This window comes from Tupaia chinensis, unplaced genomic scaffold (assembly GCF_000334495.1).
Source record: "Tupaia chinensis unplaced genomic scaffold, TupChi_1.0 Scaffold000469_1, whole genome shotgun sequence".
NCBI lineage: Eukaryota > Metazoa > Chordata > Mammalia > Scandentia > Tupaiidae > Tupaia > Tupaia belangeri.
In genome coordinates, this window is record NW_006159978.1 from 1 (window position 1) to 20,283 (window position 20,283).

Sequence of the window (20,283 nt, forward strand, 5' to 3'; positions counted from 1 at the left end):
CCAATAATCTTTCTCTTAAAACGAAGGGCACCTGAAATACAGAGGCATTGTTGTTTAAATCACTTAACATACTTACATATTTTAGACTTACCAAGAAAAAAAAAAAAAAAAAACACAAAAACCTGTTCAACATACAACAGTAATTCTTCATGCACAGTGTTATATTAGCGCTTCCAGAAATGTGAACCTAAAGATAAGGGTTATAAAAGTGTTATCATAAAGAATTTTATTATTGTTTAAATTTTTGCTGTAGGGCACATGTGCTCAGAGAGAGAGGGGGGCAGGGAGTGAGAAATCACCCCAGGTGGGATGCGACAGCAATCCCTTCTCCTCCATTCTCCTCCTGGGATTTTAGGCACAAATGTACACATGCCTAGTGTTTTTCAAGCCACAGGGTCCGGGAGATGTACTCTATAAGTAGTGTATATGTGTATCATCATAGAACACAAGTCTTAAAAAGCCAGAAAAATTCTGGAAACAAACCAGTTATTAATGATAAAAATGTAATTTATATCTGAAATGAAAGCTAAGACAAATATTGTAGTTGAGATGAAAAAAATTGCCAACATATCTTCTCGTATGACCTTAAAAACAGTAAAAATAATTGTTTTACTAGGGCAATCCACTGTATAATTTGGTTTTCAATTCTGGACACTCTTGTTACTTTCTATCACTGCTCATTCATTTAGTTTAGTTCATACTGGCTTATTTGTGGATGTGATTGGAGTAATTCTATAAAACCCACAAAAGTCTGCATGACCCCAAATTTGCCTTCCCATAGTTTAGAGATAAATTTAGAGGATGTTGTTAAAAATGTGGTTGGTCCTCTTTGCTTATTGCAGCGAGTATGCTTTTTAATTTGTTTCCTAATTTTGCATTTTACAATTAATTAGGCTTTAACTTACAGATTAAAAGGTATATTTACATCTTGAGGTATGGGGAGTTACTAAAAGTCACCATTCGTCAAGATCCAAATATACTCAAACAGCTAGACTTCAACAAAGCCCTCTTTACCTAAACAATATTATCAGTAAGTTAATGCCCCAGTTATTGTAAACAGTTCAAAAAAGCATACTCACTTCATGCAGTCACATCGTCTTCGGTTGGCAAGATTAAATATTGTGTTTGTATTTTGGTTTCTTTGGAGTTCATAGAAGTGGCTCGTTAAATTGCCAATTTGTTATTAATCAAGTCCTTCATGAGCAGGTAGCCAGGCAACCATGCTGACACGGTTTCTGGGTGGGAAGGCAGAGGAGTAAAGCAGCTCAATGTTTCTTTACTTGGCAGAAAAGAGGTCCACAGTGAATGCCCAATTAGGTACAGTTGATTATAAACTGCCTCAACAATTTTCAACTTATTGAGTGTATCTTTCTAGAGAAACACTCTGGGCAGGGAATTTCATATAGTTTATAGAATAATTGCATTTTATTTTTTAAACTACTGAGTATCTCAAAAGACAAGCATGGTGAAATAAGACAATTTAAACAAGAAGAGGCATCTTTGTGTGGTAAGTCAAAGCCTAACAAGGGTTGATTTCCCCAAATTTCAGTTTATTTTTAAAATAATTTTTTTTATCCTTTAATTGATGAAGGAATTTTGTGATGCAGTTCCATTTGTTAGAAAATCTACGCCTTAGAGGTCATTAAGTCAAATTTTAAGCTTTTAGTAATGAAGGCAAGAGCTATTATTTTAAAACTAGTATGCTCCAACTTTGTGGGCTTCAGACTTGTGTCCTACTGTAATACACACACACTCTTAACCCTGGCTGCATACAGTTCCCAGGTAGTGAGAAGAAACACCCTTCATGGATGTCACTAAGACCAGGACATGCAGATGGCACCACTACCACTCCAAGAGCGCTCCTTCTGAGAAATTGCTGATGCAGACAGAAGGTGGTTCTACTGGTGTTTTTGTTTTGGTTATTTCCACTTGCCCCCAGTTTATTTATATGACATTAAGAACACCGTATTTTCCATCAAACCCATCCCTGAAAAGAAACCTGCAACAAAAATTTCCAACCACTATTCTTTGCTGTTGAATAAAATGTTGCTTTCGAGACTGTCCCAGTGAAGCTCAAAGGAAATCAGAGAAAGTTTTTGGGGTAGGCTAAACCCACATAACCACAGGACTTTTGTAACATCTCTTTCATTAACATGCCACAGAACTCTTATGGTTAGTTTGAATGATCTCTTTTAAAAATTCATCTCCACCTTACATAACATGAGATTTCATGTATTAAGTCTGAGAGTTTTTTGCTTTATATGGAATAATGGTAACTGAATGAAAGTCTCTATATCAACGTTTTTTCATTCTTCTTATAAATTTCTGTATTTTTAACAACAAAAAACCCTCAACATAAAGATATAAACTAAAGAGCTACAATGGAAGATCTAAGACTCTTGAAACGGCCATTGAAAAAGATCGATGAAACTGGCACAACTTGTAAAGACTGAGTTGAGAAAGAATTGCCAATCTCATCTATGCCCTTGATTACTTGCCTTTAAATGTGACAAAGTGTACTAATTAAGTAGATATATGAAAAAAATTCTTTTAAGTCCACAAAATGTTTACAGTTAACTGGTTAACCTTTTGCACTTACACACTTGCATCTTAAAGGCAGGTTGAACATCTCCAACTCAAAAATCCAAAATCTGAAATGCTACAATATTTATAACTTTTTGAGCTGTGACATAACATCATAATTAGAAAATTTTTATGCCTGTCCTCATGTGGTAAACCAGTCAAAATAAAAAGCACTATATAAAATTACCTTCAGGCTAGTATATAAAAAACTTTAAGTGAATTCTGTGTTTAGTCTTAGTTTCCATTCCCAAGTTATCTCCTAGTGTATATGCAAGTATTCCAAAATCGGAAACACTTTTGGTCCCAGCGTTTTAAATAAAGGATATTCAGCAAGTATTTATAAAACTCCCCCCCCCCAAATGCTACAATATTTATAACTTTTTGAGCTGTGACATAACATCATAATTAGAAAATTTTTATGCCTGTCCTCATGTGGTAAACCAGTCAAAATAAAAAGCACTATATAAAATTACCTTCAGGCTAGTATATAAAAAACTTTAAGTGAATTCTGTGTTTAGTCTTAGTTTCCATTCCCAAGTTATCTCCTAGTGTATATGCAAGTATTCCAAAATCGGAAACACTTTTGGTCCCAGCGTTTTAAATAAAGGATATTCAGCAAGTATTTATAAAACCCCCCCCCCCCAAAAAAAAAAAAAACACCAAAAAACCTACACCAGGCCTAGCCTAGGTGGCATAGTCTGTGCTGTGCTGGACAGCAGTGCTAAAGGCCACTAGTCTGACAGGAGGTTTGGATTCCTGGATCAGTCAGAATACACATAGGCACATGTGTGTGAACCTATGCTGCTAAGAAGCTGGAGGGCTGAGGAAAGGGGACCGTGATGTGATGAGACACTTTTGAGCGTGCTGTCTCCCCACGTCCCTCTCTCCCCGCTTCTTACATGTATGGCCATGCACTATCATTAAAAAAACACCCAAAATAAAACTACACCTAATACTTTACTTTTCTGAAAAGAACACATATCTTAATTTTCTCCAAATTTACATGAGTTATTAGAAATCCTAATGAATGAATGGCATATTCTAAGCCGAGGTAAAAAGGGCCCACTGAGAAGTCATCTGAGAAAATTAGTTTTAGTGATGACCTTAGTTTAGAAAGTATCAACAATAATAAACTAATATTCTTCTAGAGTACTTAGCTTCTGGCAACATAGGCTTCCTTTAATTATAGCAATTCTTTCCATAGTTCTCATTAGATTGAAACATCTACTTTTTAAACATTTTTTTACTGTTTGGTCACAGGGTGTATGTGCTAACAGGGAGGGGCAGAGGGGAGTGAGAAAGTAGCCCACAGGGGAATGGTCCCATCAATCCCTTCTCCACTTTCCTCCTGGTATTTTGGATATGCAGCTACACATGCCCTGGCATATTTTTCAAGCCACCAAGTCCAGGACTTATACCAAGCAACCGGCCATGTGGGATCTAGCTATCTTAACCACCACGCCAACAGTTGGCCTAATTCAAAGTATTTTCTTTAAAATACTACAAACAAATTAATGAGATATATTAAACACTCTCCCCTTCAGATGCATATCCTGCTACTTTCTGAACCCATGTTTCCTACCCAGAGCAACCTAACATACCACATTGTCACACTTACCATCTTAACTGAGTATTCCAAGAATGTCACACTGTCACATGACCGTAACACAACTCAAGTTACCTCTTCTGGGACATTTTCCTGATCTGTCTTATTAACTGAGAATAAAGTGCTTCTGCTATGTTCCAAACACACCTCCATGTAGTGCTTAGTATGCTGTAATTTTATTTATTTATTTTTTTTGGAGAGGTTTTTGCTATAGAGTGCATGCGCTCAACAGACAGACAGAGACAGAGAGACAGAAAGCAAGAAATCACCCCCCCCGGGGGGGGGATGGCCACGCTGCAATCCATTCTCCTCCATTCTCCTCTGAGGATCTTGTGCATGCATTCACACATGCCTGGCGTGAGTTTTAAGCCGCTGGGTCCAAGACTCGAACTGCGGTCGGCTACATGGGAGTTCATCGACATAGTCATTATGCTAACTGCTGGTCCCTGTAATTTGATTTTCATATGATTTTTCCTAGTGAACTCTCTTCCCTTGGATAGCTGAGTCCAGGTCTTAATCATACTAGTTATATATCCTGCTTAATCAATCTAAGATGCCGCTAATATAAAATACTTCATTTCCCCCCACTATTAAGAAAAAACAAATACAGAAAAAGAGTTACCAATTATAAATGGCATGCCATTAACAATAACAATCACCTTGATCTCAGAGGTGACAAATGCATAAAAATATACATTAAAAAATATGGTAGTTAAGTACTTATCTGTTGAAAACTTTTTCTAGCCCATTCTAGCCCATCTGTTTATGAACTTCCTTTCCCAAATTTGAACAAGTTAAATTCAAAGAACAATTCAGAGTTATGAACTCCCTCTGATTTTAGTGTTGGTACTCTCACTTTTTCTCTGATAGGTATGTTAAGAACATGACTTTAAAAGCCCTTCTTCCATATGTGCCAATAAGCTCATGGATATAAACAATAGTAAAGTACAACAGAAATAATGAATTTATTTTTTGCTGTCTTGATCTAAGTTAATGCCCCAAATGCTACCTATTACCTTTGGCTGGAAGAGATTATTAAGGTAATATCAAAGTTTCTGGGTATTTGGAAGAAAGTAATTGCACTGAATATCTATAAGCTGGAAAAAGAAGACATATTCGGACTACATGTTATTTCAGTACATATTGTAGTGTGTAGACTAGCCTGAAAAACTAAGCCAAGAAATAAAACAAATGTCATCCAGATAGTTCATTGTGTTTTTCAGAAGTTAGTTTTAACATCATTTAAAGATAAAATTTTGATAAGAGTAAAACAAAAGAAACATCCTATGGATAATGTTATTTTTATAATTTAAGAATATTTAAAAAATCAATTAAGCAAGCAATTAAAAATGAAGTAAAAAAAATGTATACATTCAGGTCTCCAAATAGTGAGTAACTATGATGCCTAAAACAACAAAACACCCCAAGTTATCCTTAAAAACCAAAAAGCAAATGTTAATTACCAGCAGACATCTCTTACAGAGCCTTTAAAGGTACTGTTAAATTTGGTCTACCGACTTACCAGTTACGACAGTTTAAATATGAAAACTCACTACATAGAAGTCTGGCTATTACATAAGCAAGAACATTTCAGATTAACTTATTACCAATTCAAAACCAAGTTTTACTCCAACAAACTAATGTCAAAAACACCATAAAAATCTCATGTATAACCAAAAAATAATTTGTTAAAAGACTACTGTTCTAAAAGAGTCTGTAAACTTTTTGCATCTAGATTCACATGGTACATATTTTAGGCTTTGTGGATCACATAATGGATTCCATAGCATATTCTTTTTTCTATTTTTTAAGTTATACTCTAAATACACAATAACCATTTTCAGCTGTTAGGGTGTATAAAAATAGGCCACAGGTTGGATTTGGTCACTTATAGTTCACAACCCCTGCTCTAAAACAATAGGTAAAATGATCAGAGGTGTTTTGTTTTCGGCTATAGGGCACATGTGCTCACTGGACAGAGAGAGAAAGCTACAAAGCAACCCCCACAGGGGTCAGCCACGCCACAGTTTTTCTTCTCCATTCTCACAGGATTTTGGGTATATACACACATATGCACCTTGCAGGTTTTTCAAGTCACTGGATCTGGGACTCAAACCACTGAGTCAGGTAGGATACAGCCACTGGCTGGCCCCAAAGGTGTTTTTAATGATGTGAGTAAAATATAATTTGTAGGTATGCTTTAATCCCTTTGCTGCATTATCAATGAGAGAGAAAGTCAGGAAAACAACCTTCTCAATGGGGACAGAGTTATATAATCAGTGGTAAAGTTAGTAGCAGAACCTAGGTTTCCTGTGATCTTATCCTAGTTTCCAGTGACTTCATCTACGCTTCAGGCAATAAGATTTAAAAGATACCAACATGATAATAGATAAAGACAGTAAATATTTCTAGGAGAAACAACACTTACATAATGCCAAGAAAGCATGTTTCGAAGCCATAAGAACTAGGACTCTCCGAAGGATATCTTTATTAATAATGTAGTTCTTTATGTGGTAGGTATGGTGCTCCACACAAAATGTTAACAATTCCAATACAAGTGCCAATAGCTGGGCAGTCTGAAAATCATCTAAAATAAACAAAGACAATTATATTTAATGACTAATATTAATTTCCTTCTAAAACATAACAGTTCAGATTTTTAAAAACAAATTTTCAGAAGGTGTATGTGCTTGCCAGAAACAAAGCAAGCAAGGGGGCAAGCACCATCCAATGGGGTCTGGTCACACTGCGATCTCTTCTCCTTCTCTGTCCTGTTGGGATTTTAAGCACGCATGCATATATGCTCAGTGTGGTTTTTCAAGCCACTGAGGTCAAGATTTGAATTGTGGTCAGCTATGCAGGATTCAGCTCCCTTAACCACTAGGCTATGGGGCCTGCCCAAGAACTCAAATTATAATCAAGTAAAATCCCTATTTCTATTTAACCCAAAATTTTACTTAGGAAAGAGGAAATTAGCATTTATTGAATACCTACCATGTGCCAGGAACTGCGCTTATTTCTTATTTCATTTACAACCCTATGAGGAATTAGTTTCACAGAATTATGAGTCTATTAACCAAACTAGAACGAAGTGGGGAAAATGAGAAAGGCAGAGTTAAGATAAAAATCTAGCAGACCTGCTTTATTTCAAAGTACAAGACCACTCTACAATGTGTCAACACATCCCCGAACAGCTGTACAGATAGTATAGGAGATCTTGACAAATGCTACCTTGTCTTTGGTACAATTAACTCACTTCCTGCTCCCACGATCCCAGTGTGTTTTGTGGCTTCTTTTACTACAAACCATGAGTCCACAATGAATTTTAATTACTGGCTTATCTTCACTCACCAGGCACAAGCCTCTGAAAATATTTACTTTATTCACCTCCTCCCCATTTACACTGTATAGAATTATAGCACACAATAAGTTAGATGAATTGAACATGTGAGTTGGGAAAGAACCTTCAAGCTTTACCTAATATACATACAATTGGTGGGGAAAATTAATATTCACGCTTCAAAGATTTGATTCTAGAGTCACAAAAAAGCAAATTTAACATGTATTTTCTATAAGTGATATTAACAAGATAAATATACCATATTGAGAATTAATTTATTACTACTGATTCAATAAGTAATTTCCAGAGACCGAGAAACTATATCCTAAGCTAAATATAAACACATTAATTAAAGGCCCTAAAGAATAAAAGCCAAAAAAAAAATAATCCTACCATAACCTCAATGAAATTTGAAATAGCTTGAGATTCAGGAAAAGATTAGCTATATCTACTACACATCTGGAGTACAGATAACTTAAAATGAATTTCATCATAGGTACTTCATTTGTGTAGATAAGGATTAACTTACAGAGATTGTTAAACAAAACACTGTTTCAAAATTCTGAAAGCAAATAATTTTCATTTCTTTTTTTTACATAGTTATCTCTGATTACAGTAGGTTTAAAATAAAGATTTTGGTTAATAAAAGTTGAGATTTTACTTGATTAGAATTTATACAACAGAGAAGACAAGGCGCTGGTATCTGCCTGAAACCACCATAAAGAAAAATAAAGCATCTTGTACTTTCTTTACTTTTTAAATTTAATTTAAAAAAATTTGCTATGGGGGGCCAGCAGGTGGAGAAATGGTTAAGGCACTGGATTCCCACATGACCAACCACGATTTTAGTCCCAGACTTGGTGGCTTGAAAAATCACACTGGGTGCATGTGTGCGCATGCCCAAAATCCTGAGAGGAGAATGGGGAGAGATTGCAGCATCACCATCCCTTTTGGGGCATGACTTCTCACTTTCCCCACCCTCTCTGTCCAGCAAATGCAAGTGGCCCATGGCAAAAAATCTTAAAAAAAAAAAAAATCGCTATAGGGGTACATATGCTAGCTGGAGAAAGACAGGGAAAATGAAAAAGCACCCTACGTGGTGGGGTGGCCATACCAAAATCCCCTCTCCTACATTCTTCTCTTGAGATTCTGGGCATACAAGCTTACACTCCCAGCAAGTTTTGCAAGCTGCACAATGTGGGACTTGAACTGCAAGGTCAGTCATGTGGGATCCAGTCGCCTTAACCACCATGACACTGTCTGGCCTGTACTTTATTTTCAAAGTCTCATATATTGTAGATAATACAGTTCAGTAATATACACATATACATATTTCTAAAACCATTAGTCCTGTAATGGAAGCATCTAATATGTTAAAGCTAACATGGAATTTATAGGTAATGAGAAGCTTTGAAATGAAGATTGAGGAAAACATATAAATCCATAGGATATTTTTAGTTATTATATTCACAAATGGGAAATAATTTAAAGCATAATACTTTATAGAAGATTAATGTCAATTCTTATAACATATTAAATAATCCTCAGTTTTGTGAACGGGCTCGAACTGTTAGCTATGTTAATCTAATGATCTGAACTTGTAAAACTGCCTTTTTTTTTTAAGGGGACCCTCCCCCCAGGAATGTTACTTAAAACCAACATTGAGTTTCAGAATTCAAGAACAGAGAACTCAACTCCCAACCTGCAATATCTTACCTTTACTAGGTTTGTCTTCTGTTGTATTTGCCAGTAACGGAGCAGTGAGAACATGCATACAGTGCTTATAGAAGAAACCCAGAAATTCAGTCTTTTCTGTTTTCTAAGGAATCAAAAACACTTCCATGAACTTTAACTGCACTGACTCTATCAGTAATAAACATACTAGCTTTGAAAAAGAGGAAAAACATCCATGGCTTACATTGGCAGTGGCTAGCATGTTCTCTGGGTCAACTAAAGTTCGAAGCAGGCCCATAAGTTGGACTGCTCCTCCAAGTTCAGGATCTGTATCACAAATCATATGTTCTATAATGAGGTTGATGAGCAAAATATCCTGGTGAGAAAAATACACATAATAGGGATCATTAATTTTAAGAGAATAGAAATAGCAAAAATAAGTCATAAGCCACAACATTATACATAGCTCTAGGTGTGTCCTGTTAACTGCAAAGAACATGAAGTGACTGACTGACTCGCTTCTTTAACAGGATATATGGCAGTGTTTCTTTCTAAAAAGTGTGGTACAGAGACATTACACTAAACAGTACCAAAAAGAAAAGGTTTCTTTTTCTATTGTCTATATGGTCTTCTCCCGAAAGCAAAAACAGTTTCAGTTCGGTGCTTGTTGATCTTTACAGCTCTCTAACAACATAGTCTACCTTCTGAAGAAAGTTTTAGGTTCATAACTTTAATAGAATATTTAGCCCAAATCTTTAAACACTGCTCTACTTTACACCTATTTGTATAGATTCCTTCAACTTATGGCAATATAGCTGTTCTCCATTAAGGGAAATCATATAGTTTCCTTTAAAAATAAATTCAGAAAAAAATTTACTTGGTACCTGAATGTTTAAAATTGGGCAAAATAAGATTACGGTATTTAGAAAATGTACAGAACAACAAATGGATTATAAAGATTCCAAATGTCAAAGAAAATACACTGCTGGATATTTTGAGGTGCTATTGTATTATGATTGGTATTCCTGGCCCAAGTAGTACACAAAAACTAAGAATGCAATGAGAAAAATTCCTCCTCTTGTCTATATATGCAATGGTAGAATAGACAGGAATAGAGAAAATGCAGACAGTATATGGAAATGATGAATGAAAATGGGAATCAAGAGGCCTACTGCATGTGAGTGAAGTATCATAAAGTACACCAATGTACTTCAACTACTGCATTTTGGAGACCAACAGACAGCCCTTATTTTCAATAATACAGATTGTGGTTCTCAAGAGAAGATTATTTCATAAAAGAAAATTGTGATCCAACAGTTTGAACTGGTACTGTCTGTACCTACCCTGGCCCAATAATTTCAAGTAACGAAGTATTTTCTCATTTTAAAAAATACCATGTGCTAGAATTCTGCACAGATTTTTTTTTCCCACTAATGGGTATCTTTCCCCTCTATTCTTAAGACGTTTATGCCAGAATATCTTAGTCTATACTAAGTAAAAAGCTACTTCGAGGAAAAGAAAGAATCACTAGTTTAATTATCTGAAAATAAAGCAAAAGAGCACATTTAGGGCTTCCAAATGTCATGTATCACATGATGATCCATAAAAACCAGGATACACTATGCGTGTGTGTTTGAGTGTGTGTTTAAGGGAGGGAGGGAGGGAGGAAGAGAGAGAACAAGATATTAGCTTGCTATCTATGGTTAGGCAATGGAGAAACAAAACCCTATATTCATGAGACTGCTCCATTTGATCATTCTTTATGATTTTGAGAATCTAGTCCGAAGCAAATTCAATGTTTTCCTAAGGAAGTTACTCATAATTACATACAGAAGAACAACTGATTGAGTAAATGATTTAAATAAGACAAATAGGAAGTTCGATTCAGAATTAAAAACAAATATCAGAAAATTTAAAAGACAAATTAATATGAACAAGTAACTCCTGTAAGACGATAAATTCATAAACAGAGACAGGAGCCAATTTAAGGAAGGAATATGCCATTTGATATTAACTATAATCTTCCCAAACAGCAAAGATTTAAATCTTAAAAATGAGTAAGAAGTACAGTTATAGCTTCCTATACATATAATACTTACTGTTAGTGCAAATAATATTTACCTTGCTGGTTATTTTTTGCTCTGTTAACTTCTTACTTACATCATCATTCTGTTGTGCCTCCTGCATGACAAACTCTCGTACCATGGATGGATTATATTCAACCAAGTATGAGAATATATCAGTAGCAGCACTTCGCACCTGTGTATCATCCATGCCCTGCAGACAAAAAACACTTAATTCTCCTATATCATAAAAATATGGAAACCTGTAGCTATGCAAGTATCAAAACTAATGAATTTTTTAAAAAATCACAATGTAAAAGTAAAATTCCACTGCACATAAAACTTCATTTTATGGGTAATATTTTTTTCCCTAAATTATTTGTTCTGGTTTGCCTTTCTATTTTAACAGTTTTATCTAAGCAATTGCTAAGAGATTATTTAAAAATACAGAAAATTCTTTTAAAAAGAACTGTTTCAATACTGTATTAAATATACTGGCTACAATTAAATTCTTACACTTTATAAAAATACTACTTTCGTAGTTTTAAAAAAACATTAATTAAAAATGAGGAGAAACAAACTTACGAGGATGACTTCTAAGGCTGGTAATATGCCCATGTTTGACAGAGTCTTGAAAAAAGCATCTCTGTTCTGAGGTTGCAGCGTTTGAGAAAACGCACAGAATTCTTTTAAAAAGTTAACCTGAAATTAGGAAAAAGGGTAAGTGTATACACAAGAGCACTTCAAAAACTTTATGGAAAAAATGGACTTACAGTATTTTAGTATAAAAAATTCTGAAATGTACACACACACATACATATATGTAAAAAAACATATATAATTATTTACTAATTTATTTGAGATTATGTTTTTGCTATGGAGTGTTTACGCACACCAGAGACAAAGAGAGAGAAAGCAAGAAATCACCCCTCCTCCCAGGGGGATGGCCATGCAGCAATCCTCTTGCCTCTATTCTCTTCTTGGGATTTTGGGCACAGGTCCCCGGCATGAGTTTCAGGCCACAGAGTCCAGGAACCCAACAGCCCTCGGCCATGTAGAAGTCCAGTGCCTTAACCACTACACCACCTACTGGCTGCACGTATTTTTTAGAATATGCATTTTCCATGAAATTTGTGAAGACTCCTCAATAAAGTTTCTTTTATTACTATGCTTTTCATAGTATCTAATTTCTTACCAATTCCTGTCTTTTTTCCTCATCTGTTGCTTCATCTGTTAGTTGTGCAAACAAATCTGTCAGAAACTTTTCATCTTCCTGTTAGATAAAAGACAAATTTAATTATGTTAGGTGAGAGTATATGAAATACAATTTAAGGGTGTTAACAGTATAAGATATAAATTATAATACCTGGAAAAGTAAAAATGGTACCAGTAATGTTTTTTAAAAGAGAGGAGAAAAGCAAGCTATTAAAGGATAAACTGGAGATTCGTATCGAAAAATTATTCTATTTGGCATGGATCTATTTCCTAAGCCTATTTGAGGGCCTATTTTAGGCTCTAAAGGCCATCTGGTCTCTCCTACAACCACTCGATTCTGCTACTGCAGTATGAACGCAGCCCTAAGACAACATGGAAATGACTAAGTATAGTTGTATTCCAACAAAACTTATGCATAATTTGCTTCCCTCTTATTTTTACTTTTAATCTGATTGGTTTTTGGGAAAATCAAGATACTTCTTTTTTTTTTTTTGAGAGGTTTTTGCCATAGGGTGCGTGAGCTCGCCAGACAGACAGAGAGAGACAGAGACAGAAAGGAGAAATCACCCCCTGGGGGGGTGGTCACGCCGCAATCCCTTCTCCTCTTGGGATCTTGGGCACGCATGCACACACGCCCAGCGTGAGTTTTAAGCCACCTTGTCCGGGATGCGAACTGCAGTCGACTACGTGGAAGTCCAGTGACATAGCCATTACGCTAACTGCTGGTCCCCATATGTTTTTTAAAACATATTGTGATTTTCCCGACAACCTAATATTTCATCCATGAGTCAGAGAGAGAAAAAGAGAGCATACCTAAGAGGGTATCAATGCTGCAATCCACCCCACTCAACCACAAATCAAAGACAAACACATGCCAAGATAATTAAAGAGGAAAACACAGAACCTTCCTATGCGGATCAGCTTCACAGAGCACTCTGTTTTTGTTTTTAATAATATGTGTGTGTGTATATGTGTGTGTGTATGTGTGTGTGTGTGTGTATATATATATATATATGTATATGTATATGTATTTGTATGTATGTATGTATTTAACCAACCAACCAACCAACCAACCAACCAACCAACCAACCAACCAACCAGAGAGGGGGAGAAGGGGAGAGGGAGGGAGGGAGGGGGAGAAGGAGGGAGGTGGGGGAAGAGAAAGAAAGAAAGAAAGAGAAAGCAAGCCACCAGGTCTGGGACTTGAATAGTTTGGCCATCTGGGAGTCCAGAGCCCTTAACCACCTCGCCACCTGCTGGCCCCAAGCACTGTGCTTTATTGCAGTGACACCATCAGGCCTAGTTTTATAGAGTTCTGTACTCTTAACCTTCAAAGTTAAGATTCATCTCAAATGAAAATGAAGATAAAGTGTCCATCAGGTTTTACAAGATGTAGAAAACAGGGCAGATGGTGTAATAGTTACGTCACTGGATTCCCAAATGGCTGACCTTGGTTTGAGCCCCAGACCTGGTGGCTTAAAAGAGTGGAGGAGAAGGGATTGCAATGTGGCCATCCTCTCTGTGGGGTGATTTCTCGCCAAGAGGAGAACTGAGGAAAAGGGACTGTGGCATGGTCATCGCCTGAGGGAGAGATTTCTCGTTGTCTCTCTGGCAAGCACACATGCTCTAAAGCAAAAACTCTCTCTCCTAAAAACAAAACCTCTCTTTCTTTTTCTCTCAAAAAAAGAAAAAGATATAGAAAATAATGCAATTATTTCAAAATGCTGAATTTGGAGCTTTTCAAGAAACATCTATTATTTGAACCTATCCATACAGAGAATATGTATACATTTTTAAGAATTATTTTACTTAATTTTATTATTTTAAAAAAATCTGACCAGAAAGAATCAGAGAGAGAAAGAGGGAAACAGGAAGCAAGCTGCCAGGTTTGGAACTCGAACTGTGGTCACCCATGTGGGAATCCAGCACCTTAACCACTATACCACCTGCCAGCCTTAATATATGTATTTATTATTTTGAAAAATATTCAAAGGATACCCTCACAAGATATTAATCTATAATAGATAAACAGGTCAGAGACATCTAGAACTTGAGTCCTGGACACTGTGGCTTATACTCACGCCAGGCGCGTGTGTGTGCGTGCCCAAGATCACAAGAGGAGAATGGAGAAGGGATTGCGACGTGGCCAATTTTCTCGCTTTCTGTCTCTCTGGCAAGCACATGCACCCTGTAGCAGAAAACCTCCCCCCCCCCCAAAAAAAAAGTTTACCCAAGCCCAATCAATTAGCAGTTGATAATCTTTCTGATTAATTGCTTAATTTATCTCATCATCAGTTTTTCCATCAAGATTCTATTATATTTTAATTTCATACTACCTCAGCTAGTAGAATTCAACATTATTTTATCCCTACAAATGCCTAAATATACACATACATATATATATAGGACTGTGTATGCAACTTCCATTAGATTGTAAGTTCCTTACTCAAGGTGTAGGTGCTTAGATAACTTATTTTTTGGGTGCTACACTGAATTAGTTTGGCTAGTCCCACCTTTGTTTGCTCTTTCTAAGATGTAAAACAGGCCATACCCTGTTAAATACTGTTTTAACTGTTATCAAACTATGCATCCAATTTCAAGATGTACCCCAGATATGATATATTCTGCCAACTGGAAATCAAACAATTAAAAAAAGATTCTCTAGGGACCAGCAGATAACAGAACGGTTATGTTGCTGGATTCCCACGTAGTTGACAGTGGTTTAAGTCCTGGATCCAGCAGCTTGAAACGCACTGGCATGTGTGCACGTATGCCCAAAATCCAGAGAGAAGACTGAACGGGAAGGGACTGCCGCACGGCCATACCCCCAAGGGTGATTTCTGGCTTTCTATCCTTCCAGTGAACGCATGAACCCTATAGCAAAAAAATCTCTCTTAAAAACAAAACAAAACAAAACAAAAACAAAAAAACCTCAACTGCTGCAATTGAGGGTGGGTAGAGAAGTAGAGAGAATAAGAATGTTTCGTGATATCATGTAGTCAATGGTAAAGGGAGGGTATGACTGAATGTGTGTGTACCCAAAGTGGGTAGGAACCTGTTTTTTCTCGGGAATCTGTTTTTTTATTGGGGAGAGGACTTTTCTATAGGGCCTGTGAGCTTGCCAGAAAGACAGAAAGCAAGAAGTCACCCCCTGGGGAGATAGCCAGGCTGCAATCCCTTCTCCATCCGAGATTCTCTCGGGATCTTGGGCACACGTGCACTTGGGCACAGGTGCACATGTGCCCTGTGTTGTTTAAGCCACCGGGTCTGGGACTTGAACCCCATTTGACTACATGGGAATCCAGTGACATAGCCATTATGCCAACTGCTGGTCCTGGGAATCTGTTTTAAAATGTGCCTCAAATACCTCTTGCAAGACATGTAGTGTTGCTGCCTTCACAGCAGCACTTTAATTCATAAGGTGCGTTTGCTCACCAGAGACAGAGAGAGACAAAGTGAGAAATCACCCCCTGGGGGGATAGCCACCATAATCTCCTCTACACTCTGGGGATCTTGGGCACGCACACACATGAGCCCAGCATTATTTTCAAGTCACCGGTTCCATGGACCAGGACTTAACTGTCATTGGCCACGTGGGTGTCTAGTGCCTTAACCATCATGCCATCTGCTGGCTCCTAAACTAGTACTTTTTATTTTTATTTTTAAAAGGTGACAAAGACAAGGCAACTGAAAATACTAATAATTTAAAGAGCAGGCCAGCCCCCTGGTTAGGAACCCAAGTCCCACAAAACCAAGAGCACAGCTCAAATTATGGCCCCAGTGACTTAAACACCACCAGATGCCTGTGTATGCATGTAAGCCCCAAATTCTGAGAGGAAGGAGAAATGGAAGAGAAAGGACTGTAGTGTGACCATGTCCCCTGGAAAATTAAACATTTTTTTTTCTTTGAGATTTTTGCTACAGGGTACATGCACTCACTGGAGACACGAGAAGAAACAGAGAAAAAAAGCGAGAAATCACCCCCCTAGGGGACGGCCACACTACAATTTCATCCCCTCCATTCTCTTCTCGAGATTATGGGCGCACGCACACATGTGCCCGCCATGAGTTTCAAGTTACTACCAGGTCCAGGACTTGAACCATGGTCGGCCATGTGGGAGTCCAATGCTTTAACCATTATGCCACCTCCTGGTCCCCCAAAAAAGTTTCCCCTAAAAGGTCCAGACATGAGGATTAAATACACTAATTTATTTTTAACATGTGCCACTAAGCAGCTCTTTCTGACATCTATTAACCTTTCTATATTTAACAGATCCAAGTTTCAAATAATTACTGTTATGTCTTAGAATACCTTCCAAGTCATCTCACACTTACCTGAAATTTTTACAATATCGTATGCATCAAAGAAAGAAACCAACCAACCCTACAGAGGGTATGCAAATGGTAAATCTTTCCTTGTACCATACAGACTTCTATCAAAGATAGAACAAAACACACATTATGGGATGACATAGTAAGAGGCTCTCAACTTTGAGAGCATTATAAATGCAGATTACTGGCCAGCGTTCAGAGACACTGATCCCATATTCTGTGTAGAACCTAGGACTGTACCCTAGGTTATTCTGAAGCAAGCACCTTAAAACATCAGACCTGAGACTATATGCTCACTATAGAAAGAAAATCTGGAGTTTAAGAAGGAATTATGAACACATACTTTAAAAAAAGTGCCACACCTTCAACACCACACCATTTAACCTTCAGTTAACTTTATACTGTAGGCACTAATAGCACTATCCTTAAGATGAAGAAACTAAAGTTTTAAAAGATGTTAAGAAATATTTGCCCCCTCTGCTATACATTCCCTATAAAACTGAGCCTCCACTGTATCATATATTACCTGAAATTTCTACAAGTTCTATGCAATTTACAGTCTAGGGACCAGCAAGTGACATGGTGGTTAAGGCGCTGACTACTGTTCAGAGTCCTGGACCTGGTAGCTTATTTTCTCACGTGCCCTGCCCCCATTCCCATTCCTCTCTGATGAGTGCACATTAAGGGGAAAAAAAGATAAATAAAATTAAATAATTCTTAAAAAAATTATATTCTGTATTTAATATCTTTCTTGGCTTTCCTATGTTCTCACTGTCCTTCCAACTTATTTTGTTCTATGAAAAATTGATAGAGTTAACAGTTATAAAATTTGAAATTCAATAATTTTATAAATATTCCCCTATAATTTCTTGAAACGTAATTTCCTTATCACACTTACCTTCCCAGCTCCAACACAATCTATAGTTTCACTGTATCGTATAAATTATAACCTTCTGTAATATCACCAAAATACTTTTAAATTTTAACAAAATTAAAACTCCAAGGTACTTAAAAGGAAGAGAAAACTAATTCTGAGGGGAATTAGCAGTTTAAATGATAGCAATCAAGCAGAATATCTTTTAAAGTAAGAAATACAAAACTGTCTAACTCACCTGTAACATACCAACAATCTCTACCTTATTGAAAAAGATAAAGGAGTGAAGTGTTGACAACATGTTTTCTTCAAAGACTGAAGGGGTAGGTAGAACCATATCCTGTATGTATTGAACTCTGTATGTCTGGTGTATTTTTTGTTTCAGCTCAGGATCTGATATGGGAATCACTTCTTTAAACTTGGCTGTTTTTGTTAGAAATTCTCTGTGTTTTCGTGGTTGTGATAAAGCAGGATCATACTCTAAACATCCAATGACGTCCATTATACATTCCTCAGAGAACATAACTTCAAAAAGAGCAGTTCGATTCAGGAGGAAGATGCCTTTGATAATTTCATACAAGTGATGCAGTCCTTCAATATTTTCCAAATCTTCACACACGTGAAAAAGCTCTAAGAGCTTTTTAATATAACCCTCATTTTCCAGTGCTAGTGCAAGTTTTTCACGACGAAGGGGGGAAGGTAAAGATGATGCCACAAGTTCTGCAATTTCTTCCAGGCGACTTAATTCACAAGATGGCAACTCTAAACCTGGTGATGACATATCATCAAAACGCTCCTCTTCAGATTCATCCACGAGGTCCTGAGTGATGTCCACTGAAGGGTCTTTTCCTTGAACCTATGATAAAGAACTTCTGATAGATGACAAAATATAAACCAGTAAACCTAAATGATGTTCTTAGATGAATATGAGATGCTAATAGAAAAAAAAAATTTCCAGTTTCAGACTTTTTCAAATTTGACACAACTGCCTACTTTTCAAAGTTACATTTCTCCAAATAACACACAGACTTTCAAATTTAAGGAAGGCAGCCCAAAATCCAGAGATAAATGAGCTTCCTCATAAAGAATAAAACTTATTGGCAAGACTAACTTTCTAAGACAGGTTAAACTGAGATTCTAGACTGATGAAAGAGTTCCATGGAGACCTACAAAATAGAACAAAAAAGCCTGAAGCTAAAATATCCACTTATATGTCATTAGACAGCCCCTCTTTTTCAATAGACCAGGCCAAGCCAAAGACTGTGCCACAGGAGAATTACCACCAAACTCTTCAATACTGAGGCTGATGTAAAATTCAATACAAAATAATATGGTCATCATAGAACATATCTATGTTAATTAACTATAAGCAAGGAAAATATTTTAATGTTAATTGAGTCTGGAAACCAAGGACCAAAGAGCACAAGCTGTTTTTAGAACAAAGTGGGTCACTGTTCTGCTATAAATGCCTGACAATAGCCCAAAATACGACCAAGAAAAACTGGGTAAGATACAAGTGTACCCACACAAAAATGTAGCCACATACAAAGCAAGCACCACCTATATAGGTTATAAAGCTACTCTCAAGAGTAACTTTTGAAAAGTAACCAAACTAGGAAAACTTTTCATTCTTACTCACAAACCTTGTAGCCTCCCAAGATCTCCTAGAAGCCCTAAAAATGACTACATTTCACCTTATGACACTGGATAGGGCTTTAAAAAGAGGTAACTTGAAGTCTTCATGATTAAATACATCTAAGGTAAAAACATATTTTCGCAAAAGGTCAAGAATAGATTTTGAAATGAATCATATTTTTCTATTTTTGCCCCAGAATTTGGGACACTGGCCATGAAAGCAACTCATCAGAGCAAAGTAGAATGCTAAATGGATGGGAAAATTAGGCCGTACTATGAAAGAGCTAAGAAACTTCAATTGCTTAGCATGCTCAAGAGATATGATATATATTAGAAGGAAAAATGGTCTGAAATATTTGTCTTGAAATATGCTGCAAAGTCACAGGGAAGTGACCTCAACCCATGGGAAAGCACCTCCCAAAGGAGCCAAGCACACATATAGCTTCTACCTGGCATGGTCTCAAGTAAGCTCTGGGTGTGTAAATTAAGTTCTCATAACAGCTTTAGGTTCCTAATATCCAAGTAATGGCTTTACTCATAGAAAAATGGTAGATTTTGATTAATATACCAAATTAAAAGGAACGAGAGTCCTTATAATAGAAGCCATCTTTTTTTTTCTTTTCTTTTTCTTTTGGAGAGGCTTTTGCTATAGGGTGTGTGCACTCGCCAGACAGACAGAGACAGACAGAGAGATAGAAAGTGAGAAATCACCCTCCATAGGGGATGGCCACGCCGCAATCCCTTCTCCTCCATTCTCCTCTTGGGATCTTGGGCATGCACGCATATACGCCCGGCGTGACTTTAAGCCACCGGGTCCAAGACTCGAACCGCGGTCGACTACGTGGGAGTCCAGCGACATAGCCATTACACTAACTGCTGGTCCCTTAGAAGCTATCTTTAAAAAAAAAAAAAAAAAAAAAAAAAAAAAAGATTTTTTTTTTTTTTTTTTCACAGGGGGGGA

The 20,283-nt window shown here is 36.9% G+C and overlaps 1 protein-coding gene across 1 annotated transcript in view; it reads right to left on the reverse strand.

Moving 5' to 3' along the window:
- Window positions 1–7: 7 nt before the first annotated feature.
- LOC102478637 (serine/threonine-protein phosphatase 4 regulatory subunit 3A) overlaps window positions 8–20,283 on the reverse strand; it is a gene marked incomplete at its 3' end in the record, with an annotated part of 58,895 nt that continues 38,619 nt past the window's right edge. The window contains exons 5-11 of the mRNA XM_006155816.2: window positions 12,462–12,539; window positions 11,852–11,968; window positions 11,364–11,480; window positions 9,448–9,579; window positions 9,246–9,348; window positions 6,618–6,776; window positions 8–31 (exon numbers count right to left, since the gene is read on the reverse strand). Of these exons, the coding sequence (XP_006155878.2) occupies window positions 8–31; window positions 6,618–6,776; window positions 9,246–9,348; window positions 9,448–9,579; window positions 11,364–11,480; window positions 11,852–11,968; window positions 12,462–12,539 (730 nt within the window). The remainder of the gene's footprint in view (window positions 32–6,617; window positions 6,777–9,245; window positions 9,349–9,447; window positions 9,580–11,363; window positions 11,481–11,851; window positions 11,969–12,461; window positions 12,540–20,283) is intronic.